Raw genomic sequence first — 11,504 nt, 5'->3', positions numbered from 1 at the left:
TCGAGTGATGAACATGGAAAAGTATGGCTTACATGGGATACTAGTATTTTGAATGTACAAAGAGAAGTGGAAGGAGCACAGTTCATCCACTGCAAGGTCACTAGTTTATAGCATGGGTTTTGTTTCTCCTTAACTGTTATCTATGCGAGTAACAAAAGTCAAGATAGGCTTCTTTTGTGGGAAGAGTTGAAGGCGATAAGTGTGGGAGCCCAAGGACCTTGGTGTGTGATGGGAGACTTTAATAATATTCTCTTTTCCTTTGAGAAGGCAGGCGACAGAGCTGTTCACCCAAGGGAAACTCTGCCTTTTGCAAGATGCCTGTTTGATCATGCAGCTTCTAGTAGCTTTTATACATGGAATAGTGGTGGCGATAGCATCAGGAAGTGGTCAAAGATCGATAGATGTCTGATAAATGCTACTTGGACTTCTATTCCTTTAGCAACAAAGGTTGAGTTTCTCACTCAAGGTCTTTCTGATCATTGCCCAGTGGTTATGACCTTTTTGGCGGTAGATAGAAGGCATCCTCCTTTTCGATTCTGTAATGTTTGGACTTTGCACCAGGATTTTGTGCCTACTGTTAAAATAAGCTGGGATATAGCTGATCATGGGAGCCCTCCTTTCATGTTATCACGAAAGCTCAAAAGTTTAAAAGGTTTGTTGAAGGGTTGGGCAAGATCTTTTCGAAATGACACTCAGAGGCTAGTGGCGGAAACAAGTACAGAATTGAGAGAGATTCAAGAAAGGCTTAACCAAAGCCCTCTAAATATTTCTCTTAATGCACAGGAGTACAGTTTAAGGGAGAAGTTGTGTCTCTTAATTAAACTAGAGGAAGCAGAGTTGTACCATAAAACTAATATTGACTGGCTAAGCTTTGGGGATAAGTGTAGTGCGTTTTTCTTCAATACTCTAAAGGAGAAACAGACCAGAAACCATGTATGGACTATGGAGTATCACTGATGTGCAAGGTACTGGTAGAGAAGGAAAAAATCTAGTAGCAGAAGCTTTCAGAATATTACAAAGGTTTGCTTGGGTTGACTTCTTCGGCATACTGTGATACTGAATTTCTGAATGGGGTACAAGTGGCTGAGGTAAATCATGGTACTAGCCAGTTCTTAGTTGCTCCGATTAGTGATACGAAGATCAAGGAAGCACTTTTTGAAATGGAGGATAATAAGGCCCCAGGTCCGGATGGATTTAGTGCTTGTTTTTTCAAGAAAAGTTTTGATACCGTTGGAGAGGATTTCATTAAATAAAGTACATCTTTAGCCATAAGCAAATTACAGGAGGTATAAACTCTACATTTTTTAGTATTATTCCTAAAATGAAAAATGTCACTCATGTTTCTTCCTTTAGGCCTATTGCATGTTGTAACATTGTGTATAAATGCATCTCCAAAGTGCTAGCAAACAGGATGAAGAGCTGTATTTCATCGTTGGTTTCATGCTCTCAATCTACATTTGTTCCTGGAAGATCTATTCAGGATAACCTTCTCTTGGCGCATGAGCTTCTGAGAGTGTACTCAAGGAAGAATGGGCAGAAAAGATGCGCGATAAAGCTAGACATCTAGAAAGCCTATGATTCTGTTTCTTGGCAAGCACTTGAAGCTATCCTTTACAAGTTCAAGTTCCCTAAATTATTCATTGAATGGCTCCATATGTGCTATGCTTCTCCTTTCTACTCGGTGATGGTGAATGGGTCGCCAGAAGGATACTTTCAAGGGAAGAGAGGGCTTAGACAGGGGGACCCTATGTCACCATACCTCTTTGTGCTTGTTATGGAAATCCTGAGTGCTCTTTTGCTTCAGGGACTACAGTCGAAAAGAATTTCAGCCCACTCAAAGTGTAAGAAGCTGGCCATATCTCACCTTTGCTTTGCGGATGATGTACTCCTATTTTGTAAAGGTAACATGGAATCCATTATGGCTATCAAGGACACCTTGCTATCATTCTCTAAAGCTACAGGGCTCCATCTCAGTAATGCGAAGACGACTCTCCTGACTGGGAGTATGACTGAAGCGGAAGGGCTAGAACTAGCAGCGGCTATGAACATCTCTCTGGTAGCCCCACCAGTAACTTATTTGGGATTACCTCTCACAACTACTAGACTTGGGATAAGAGAATGTCTGCCACTCATAGAGAAGATTACCCATAGAATCTCAAACTGGAAGAATAAGGATTTGAACAGAGCGAGTAGAGTGCAACTTGTGAAGTCGGTACTCTCTTTATTCCAAACCTATTAGGCAGCTACATTTGTTCTTCCGAGAACAGTTCTTGACAAAGTGGTGAAGATATGCAACAAGTTCATCTGGGCAGGACCGAGCATGGAACGGAAAATGCACCATGCAAGCCACTTTACACTCAGACTCAATAAAGAACAGGGAGGCCTTGGATTGGTGGATCCACATGTTTGGAACAAAGCTGCCTACTGCGGATTGGTGGTGAAATTGGCCCAAAAGGCTGATTGTTTGTGGGTAAAGTGGGCTTGGGACAATCACATCAAACAAAAGCATTTTTGGACCATGAAAGCTCCAAATGACTATCCATGGGTGTGGAGAGGGATCATGAAGAACTGAAAAACCACATGGAAGTATTTCAGACATATCATAGCTAATGGTAGTGGTACTAGTTTCTGGCACGACCCTTGGTGCTCTGGTCCCCTTTTTTTAATTTTCTTGCTAAATCAGTCCTTGCGGAGGTAGTGCCGTTTGAGGTGCTAGTTAGTTTAGTGATTGAGAATGGGTGCTGGGAAAGGCGTATCATGGATCTTCCTGAATGTGAAGTGAAGGAGTGGATTATGAACACGGAGATTAACTCATACTTACCAGAAGGTCAAGTCGTTTGGACCTCATCGAGTACAGGAAAGTATTCAGTTTCATCAGCCTATGTTGTCCTTAAACAGGTAAGAAGTAAAGTGAAGTGGTATAAGATTATGTGGGGAAAGTTGTCTGTGTCGAAGCACTCATTCACTGTATGGCAGTTGTTCTCAAATTCATTACCGACCCAGAACAGACTACGAGTAAAGAAAGTGATCAGAACCTCGAGATGTTGTTTATGTGATATACAGGAAGAGAGTTCGGCACACCTTTTCTTTGACTGATCATTCTCGAAACTGGTGTGGCAAAGTTTCAAAGAAGCTATGGGATTACCTGGGAGAGTGCGCAACTCACATGATGAATGGTACTACATTATGCGCATCTGTAGGTCTAATTCTATTGCGTCTGGAGTGTTGAGGGCATTAACTTGTGTGGTTGTTCAAGCCATCTGGACCGAGAGGAATTGGAGGCTGAAGAGGAAGCGATTCTTCACTGCTGATGCAGTCAGTTGTAAGGCGCTAAACAAGATGAAAGTCTACTTGGGGAAATCACTTGAAGAGGTAAAGGATGATATAGCTACTCGTACTGTCCTGTTACAACTAGGAGTCAGTGTGAATTTCCAACAGCGAGATGAACAGTGGGTCAAGTGGAAGGCAGCTGACGCGGACATGTTGACTCTTAATACAGATGATTCATTGAAAAATGGAAGTGTAGGCTATGGAGGAGCACTAAGGGATCGGAATGGTGATATCATCATGGCGTTTAGTGGGAACTCTTCACGAGGCTCATTCTTTCATCAAGAGTTACTCGGGATTCTTAAAGGCTTAGAAGGCATGACAACAAGGCAGTTGAAGAGAGTACAAGTGCAATCTGACTCACATAGAGCGATTCAGGTATTGAACAAGAAGGAAGCACCTCCATGGTATGTTAGGAATCTTGTTGCTCAAATTGAGGCCGAGCAAGCGAAATGTGAAGAGGTCATTTTTCAACATGTCCTCAGGGAAGCGAATCAGGTGGAAGATTACTTGTCTAGAGTTAGTAGCAACTGTAGTACTCATAGGAATGCTTGTTGTAATCAATGTATGTACTTCATCTCCCCTATGGATCAAAAACTTAGTGAATTGATCAAAGGAGATAAAGAAGGTAAGTTGTACTTGCGTATTTGAATTAATAAAGGTTAGGGTCCCCTTAACCCCTAGTTGTTTCAAAAAAAAATCTATATTAAGTTTTGGGCTTTTTAGACTTTGGTCCTACGCATAGTTGGTTTATTAGACTTTGGTCAAGAAAAGATTGAATATTAGACTTTAGTCCTAGTTATGTTTGCATCGTTAGTCAACTCAGTTTACTAACAGTTATCGTGGTCAATCTGCTTACATACGACTGAGTTGACTATTAGTCAATTGAGTTGACTAACGGTGAACAAACAGAACTAGGACTAAAGTCTAATATTCAAGCTTTTCTGGACCAAAGTCTAAAAAACCCTTAAGTTTTTCAGCTACTGGTGCATTTTAAAATAATTAGCTCACATTTATTATGATGAATCACTTACTCGTGATTGAATGTTCAAACTTAGATTATGTTGATTCCCTTTTATAGTAAATTTGAGTTTTGTTACTATATTTATGAACGGGCAAGTTTGTGGAATAATGTGAGGCAAATTATCTTGCTACTTCCACTAATAAAGCTGAGTTCGTGGTTTGCTTTGAGGCCACAATTTACGATGTATAGCATGCATATTATCTTAGAATTTGGAGTTGTTAACTTTATTTCCAAATTGTTGAGAACTTAAGTTGCACCTATTTCTCCTAGAATGACAAACCATTATTATTGAGATGCTAAACTGGTGAACTTGGAGAGAATTTATGGAATGCAAAAACAATAAGTGTCTATAAAGTATAATAGCGCCAACTTATGAACTAGCGTGTCCTTAAACATTTGGTTACTATCAAAGACGATTATGGATTATGTCAACAATACAAGTCTTTGATTGAACCAATGATGTTATGGTTATACGAATACATTGATGATTTTTTCTTATTCTATTAGACACCTTAAGAGCTCAATGTTGTGTTTTTGCCAACTCTGTTTCATTAGTGGGAGTTTGTACATATTATGAATGAAACGAGTTATTACTATTGGACATTTTAGGCAATTATACATTGACCTAAACTTCTTACTTATGTGTTATGTTAAACAAGTTACTATTGACGTAGTACATGGAAGGAATGGTGTCGCACACATGCAAAAATGACACACAACCACTGTGACTCGCATTAATAGATTGTTTGATAATGACATTATGATGGCCAAATTAATGAGAAAATTAATGGATTTGATACATTTTCTAAAATCGCATACGCATGTCAGTTAGTTTAAGTTAAACCCATGATGAGTCGTTTTACAAAACTATTATAAAGTATATATTTTCGATAACACTTGTCATGTGGGCCAAGTGGGAGACTGTTGGATTTTATTGAATCTCTAAAGATGTCCCACATGATGGACACATGTCATGTATAATTGATGGTTTACAAAACATGGGCTTATATGATGAAGTATCCAAATCCATATGAATATTTTGGCAATTAGAAGTTGTTTCCAATTATAGTCTAATTTTTATGGGAAATTAGAATCATTCTCCAATTAAGGAAACTGTCATCTCCCCCCTTTTCTCTGTATATACACATACCTCATAGTTGTGTATTAGGTCAAGAAAACACATTAGGATTAGAGAAAAGGCTTAGAGTGAGAAACAAGTTCTTCTTCGCCGGTCTACACGTTTCATTCATTAAAGCTATGGATTATGGCATGTTTATTTATGTTTAATCATTGATTTATGATTATTATGATATTGGTGAGTTCATGCGATTCAAGATCCTTGATTTAAGTTTAAGAACAAGTTTACATTTCTCCCATGATTGAGTGCTTACAGTTCTACAAGTTTTGAGTCCTATCGAACCTTTTTATGAAACCTTTTAATGCTTTGCTTGCTTCCTAGAACATCGTTAGTAATGTGACAAATTCTGCCTCTAATCTCGTTGGGGCAAAAAATACCCAAAAATCTATTTGACAAGAAAGAGTAATTTACATAGTAAGAATCAGGAAACAAGCCATGGTGTATTCATAAACTATCTGGTGTTTGGCAGTAATGATTTTTCCATCAAATGTATCTATATATATTTTTTTTTTCAATTTGTCCGTTCTAAAATAACATAGTAGAAGTAGGGAACAAAGGACCGTTCTATTCTATATAAAATTCAATCACTCTACTTGAGAGCTGAGAACTTGAGACAATAGTATATTTACTAGAGCGAATGCCAAAAAACACCCTCCAGAATGAAGGAACAAAATAATTGGCATTACAGGCTATACACACAATTAAAAAAAAATCTACTCTACCATAACAAGGATTTGCTGTAAACACACAAGTTGTAAAATCAGGATCACGTCTAAGCATTAAGTTGAAACAAGAGAGTAAGCGGGGAAGAAATTAGAAACATACACCCACGGGGAAGAAATTAGAAACATACACCCACAGTATGTAGCCATAGATTTTCCAAATCCGCAGTGGCAACCATTTAATTAAACACACCTCAGGTCTCAGTTGGCAGTCACAATAATGACAACTATAATTAACATTAGAACACATTGACTCCCCTAAAAAAACTCCTAAATACAACCAAAAATGGACCTAATTAACCATAATAGACAACCAACAAATTGCCCTTATAGTTGCAAACCTAAGTATTTAGTGAATTCACAACAAGAAATTAAGTAAGAGTTGTCATTAAATAATATGGTCTAGAAATCAGTACAAAAATATCAAAAAGAAGACAAGAAATTAAATAATGTGAGTCTTACCTAGTTACTTCACAAAAAGTCAAGAAGAGTAAAAACCTTTTAGTAGAAAAATAATGAGGGAGTTAGGGAAGAGAAGTGGAGTGAGTGAGGGGTTTCTTTTGTTTGGGTTTCTAGTTTTCTTTTCTTTTCTTTTGTTTGTTTTTTTTTTCTTTTTGGTTCGACTGATACCATATATTTTTTTTTCCGGAAAGTTGAGGGTGAGCCAGGGCGTACCCTGGGCCCCCCTGGCTCCGCCACTAAATACCATTACTATTATACTGGCACCGACCTCCTATGGACTCGCAGAGCAAACATTCACTAGGTGTGGACCAGCGGAGCTGAAACCCTCGTTTTAATCCCTTTGTTAAGTTTACTATCGCATAAACATCATCAGAAAATTCATAACCATACATAACCAGTACCATCACACTCTCCGAACAGGTTCTGTACCCGTTAAATCCTATTGGAATGTTATATTTAGTGAAAGCATAAGCATAAGAGTGATACATAATAAAAAAATATATAAAAATATTATATAAAAACGGTCCCCGTTGGTTGAACGGGTCCAAAAATCTAGTAGGTTCTAAAACATGATCCCAGCCCTCATTAAGCCCACACCTATCTTCACTTGGCCCTCATACGTATTTTTGTTATTTTACATTACATATTTATATTATGCATTAATTATCCAAGTTGTATCGAATTTTTTCAGTAAATAGTTTTCAATAAGGGGTAGATTAGAACATAACAAATGTGTTTTTTGTAATTGACTCAATAAGAGGTATATAGGTCATACATAAAAGCAAGTGAACCAGCAAATCTAACCTAGCAACATGTTTAAGTATTAAAAGTGTAAATATTGTGAGGGTCTCGTCTCTTTCACCATCTCTATCTCTCTTTTTCTCTAAAGGTATATGAATTAGTTTTGTATCCTTAGTTGAAATTGATATATATAATCAAAATGTGATAAAAAAAAAAAAAAAAAAAAAAAAAAAACATTCAGAACTACCCAAAAATTAGGTAAACTGGTAAAGTATAATTCTATCGGTCCCGGTTTGAGGGCCGAGGGGCTAGTAATGGCTTGAGTATTTATGTTTTGGCACTATTTGACTCGGCCCTCAACACATAGGCGGGCCAGCCCGGCCCTCAAGTCGCGAGGGCTTTTTAATTTGAGGACTGGGCTAGCTCGACCCGGCCTGTTTAACACCACTGGGTGAAACTGGGTCACCCTGGTCTAAGACCTCTTTCAACTGATAAAGACACGTGTCTGTGGACATATTCTATCTCTGACTCTCTATTTTTGCGTAGACCAGCTTAGAGAAAAGACCAACTTTAATGCTTGTGTGATATTTCTTTTCAAAGAAACATCTAAAATAAAAGGCGCCACACAGTACTTCGACACTCTCCTCACAGTTTCTGTACCAGTTAAATTCTTTTGGAATTTTATCTCAAACTAAGAACGAAATCCTTTTTGAATTTTATCTCAAACTAAGAACGTTTACTGGGATTGTTTTTGACCATGCTCCACATTTCCAGTATGGCCGGCAGGCCGGGTAATGTTTGTGCAATTGTAGAAAATGTTCATATTGGCAATTCCATTATAGTAGTCTAAAGATGCATGGTATGGATTCCAATGAAACGTTCCTTCGTGGTAGAGGGCATTCTTCTTCTTCTATATCCACGTACGTCCACCACTGTCAAAAGATTCACGTCATAATATACACGACGCACATCAACACATGGTAGAAGTGGTTTGAGATGTTAATGAACGGATGATACGATGAGTAGTCTTGAATATCCATCATCACCCACAATAGCCCCCACTACAACAGAAGGGATCTGTTGCAACGCAACCTTTTGCAACGCCTGCTTTTCGTTGGTAAAGCATAGCATTTGCAACGCCTAATGGTGCTGCTCAAACGTTTCCGTCTTATTAGTACCACCTGATGGGGATATAACTAGTGTGACGCTAGCTGGCGTTGCAAAAGCATTTGTTTAAATTTTTTGTTTAACTGAAATTTTATTTTTAATGAAAAAATTGAGTACCAGCTACGGCGCAGTGGTCGCAAAAAAGTATTTTACCTTTTGCAATGCCCTTGACGTCATTAAAAAATTTAATATTACAATTTCCTTTTTTCACCCAATTTCTATTTTTCTACACAATTGAAATTGGCGGTATTTAATTATTAAATAACAAGATTGATTAGGGGGATGATTTTAGCTGGTAGGAATTATTTTGGCGGTCACCTCGCTAACAATTTGGGAAACCAAAATAAACCCTACCCGATAAAAGAAAGTTAAGAATTGAAACTACCGCGCTACAACTCATAAAAAAAAAAGGAAAAGCAAAACCGAAAAACCATTCTTCATCGACTGAGGAGGCCGAGTGTACCACAGAAATTGTTTCTTCAAATTGCTAAAAGCCATTTCTTTGGTTACTGATTCTCGACAGTGCGCCATTTAAATTTAGAAATTATATACTTCAAGTTCTGATTTTTGGTTTTGTATTTTTCGGAATTAAAGTTTGAAGCTTTGGTCATTACTTCAAACTCGAATCTTTGGTAATGTAGTATACTAGAATCGCTACTTCTAAAGAACTAGAAATTCAGAAAACAGAATGTTGTGATAGAGTGAAAGAAGTTGTAGAAGATTAAAACAATGGCGGAATCTTCATCTGTAATTCCAACACCACTTTTGAAAGATGAGCTCGATATTGTGATACCAACAATTCGAAATCTGGAATTTCTGGAAATGTGGAGGCCATATTTATCACCATATCATTTAATCATTGTTCAAGATGGTGATCCCACCAAAAAAATTCATGTACCTGAACTGAAGGATATGATTACGAGTTGTATAATCGTGATGATATTAATAGGATTTTGGGTCCTAAAGCTTCTTGTATTAGTTTTAAGGATTCTGCTTGTCGTTGCTTTGGGTATATGGTTTCTAAGAAGAAGTATATTTTCACCATTGATGATGACTGCTTTGTTGCTAAAGATCCATCGGGCAAAGATATCAATGCTCTTGAGCAGCATATTAAGAATCTTCTTTGTCCTGCCACTCCATTTTTCTTTAACACTCTCTACGATCCATACCGAGAAGGTGCAGACTTTGTTCGTGGGTACCCTTTCAGTCTCCGTGAGGGTGTACCTACTGCTGTTTCTCATGGACTCTGGCTCAACATCCCTGACTATGATGCCCCTACTCAACTCGTGAAGCCTCATGAGAGAAACTCTAGGTATGTAGATGCAGTTTTGACATGCTTTCAGCTCTTGTAAGTTCTTGGTTGCATGCTTCCAACGGGCTCTAAGTGGCCATGGTATGTCATTCCCTGAGAATGCCGTGACCGCCGCCTGTGAATCTGCCTCTATCCATATTCTGTTCCAGTTCATGTCTTTAGCTTTCTCTGCTGCGTAGACAATAGCTGCGCACTCAGCTTGAAAAGAGGTAACATCACCGAGCCCAACTGCTAGAACCCCCATGATTGCCAAGTCCTTGTTTCTGAAAATTACGCCAGCAACCCCTCTAGATGGTACGCCAAGAACTTGTTGTACTTCTTCTTAGGAGTTTGCCATTCTCCTTCCTTTCTTTGTGCTTTCCTCATCTAGCTCCTCTGCCATGTCCGCCAAGCTGGTCTGCCTTGACAAGTAGTCAGCTTCAGCAAGGACTTGAAACATGTTCTGCGATGCTTGGAGATCTCCTTGCTGCTCACTAGGAATAGCCGAGTGCCTTTGTAGCGGAATTACAACCTCTGGGGAGTTATACGTCGCGAGTGTTGTGACCTCTCCTTCCTGAATTGGGCTAGACTGTCCCTCACTCAGTGGGTCGGGTACTTTGTCCCTCTCCGCATTCTCCTGAACCACCTGATTGGCCTCATCGGTAGCAGCTGCTGCCTTCAATGAAGAAGTATCATTATAGGCCCTGTCATTGTTATCCACTAACTCCGAGCTTGTGTCATGAAAGACCTCACTGTTGTCAGGATTATTGTTGTGCATGCCTTGAGGATCCTTTGTGCCGCTGGGACCAGCGAGGGTATCCTTGTTCCTGTTTCTCCTTTTGTTTCTATTTTTAACTTTCCTCGGAAGTTCTTCGCTTTGGTCCGAGTTTGCAGTTTCCTTGCCTGTGCTTCTGGTGTGGTTGTGACTTCCTTCTTTCTCCCTGCTGCGTCGCATGACTGAGCATTCGGCCATGATGTGCCCTACCACTTTGCAATGGGGGCAGAATTTGGGCAGTTTTCCTACATCCACATCTTGCAAGAAGGTCTTTCCTTCCTCCTCCTCTACTTCAAACTGCTGTGGGATTGGTTTGGCCAGATCAATCTCAATCAAAACCGACGCATAGAAGCCAAAGTCCCCGTGCTCAGTGTATGCTTATCCACCCCCCCATCGGGACCCTGTGGCTCGCCCCATGGACATGAGGATCTCGTAGTCCCAATATTGCTGGCCGAAGCTTTGGGAACTTTACCCAAACAAATGCCGTGGAGGTTCGGCTTGGCTAGCTTTGATCAAAGTCCGAGTCCATCTAGTGAGTCGCAGAATTTGCTCTCCAAATCTCCATGGTCCTCCTCCCAGAATGCTCCGTAAATCTTCTTCACATACCAACCTTATCATAAAGTATCCCTTCCCCAATGGCACTAGTTTCCAATCCCCTTGTGGCTTCCACAGGTCAAGTGCAATTTTTTTAACTTCTTCAAGCTTGATTTTGTTAAAATCTAGTCTACCAATGAGGCTGAATTGGCAGTACCGTCTCCCTCTTTCAACTGCTTGCTTAGCTAAGCGGATTGACGGCATGTTGCCTTTCATTTCTGATCTTGGGAGGTCAGTAACATTTATTTGGTGTGGCTGGTCTC

The 11,504-nt window shown here is 39.4% G+C and overlaps 2 protein-coding genes and 1 pseudogene across 2 annotated transcripts; all 3 read left to right on the top strand.

The window, feature by feature from the left end:
- The first annotated feature begins 228 nt into the window (after nucleotides 1-228).
- LOC147515431 (uncharacterized) lies at nucleotides 229-957 on the top strand. The gene has a single exon (XM_086592907.1). It carries the CDS (start codon nucleotides 229-231, stop codon nucleotides 955-957), a length of 729 nt encoding a protein of 242 aa, XP_086449033.1.
- Nucleotides 958-1,684: 727 nt separating this feature from the next.
- LOC147515430 (uncharacterized) lies at nucleotides 1,685-3,096 on the top strand. The gene is made up of 3 exons (XM_086592906.1): nucleotides 1,685-2,056; nucleotides 2,240-2,462; nucleotides 2,684-3,096. The coding sequence occupies exons 1-3, from the start codon at nucleotides 1,685-1,687 to the stop codon at nucleotides 3,094-3,096; spliced, it is 1,008 nt and encodes a 335-aa protein (XP_086449032.1).
- A 6,185-nt stretch (nucleotides 3,097-9,281) lies between these two features.
- LOC147515429 (UDP-arabinopyranose mutase 2 pseudogene) lies at nucleotides 9,282-9,948 on the top strand (annotated as a pseudogene).
- Nucleotides 9,949-11,504: the final 1,556 nt, after the last annotated feature.

The sequence above is a fragment of the Coptis chinensis genome, chromosome 2 (assembly GCF_015680905.1).
Source record: "Coptis chinensis isolate HL-2020 chromosome 2, ASM1568090v1, whole genome shotgun sequence".
NCBI lineage: Eukaryota > Viridiplantae > Streptophyta > Magnoliopsida > Ranunculales > Ranunculaceae > Coptis > Coptis chinensis.
The sequence above is the reverse complement of the archived record's forward strand: the minus strand, read 5'-3'. Positions and strand labels throughout refer to the sequence as shown.

What these genes read in the sequence shown, in the direction of transcription:
- LOC147515431 (XM_086592907.1), top strand. Translation starts at nt 229, where the DNA reads ATGGGAGACTTTAATAATATTCTCTTTTCCTTTGAGAAGGCAGGCGAC.
- LOC147515430 (XM_086592906.1), top strand. Translation starts at nt 1,685, where the DNA reads ATGGTGAATGGGTCGCCAGAAGGATACTTTCAAGGGAAGAGAGGGCTT. An exon ending in CGGCTATGAACATCTCTCTG is followed by an intron (nt 2,057 to 2,239) that starts GTAGCCCCACCA and finishes CAAACCTATTAG; the next exon opens with GCAGCTACATTTGTTCTTCC. An exon ending in ATTGGCCCAAAAGGCTGATT is followed by an intron (nt 2,463 to 2,683) that starts GTTTGTGGGTAA and finishes TTGCTAAATCAG; the next exon opens with TCCTTGCGGAGGTAGTGCCG.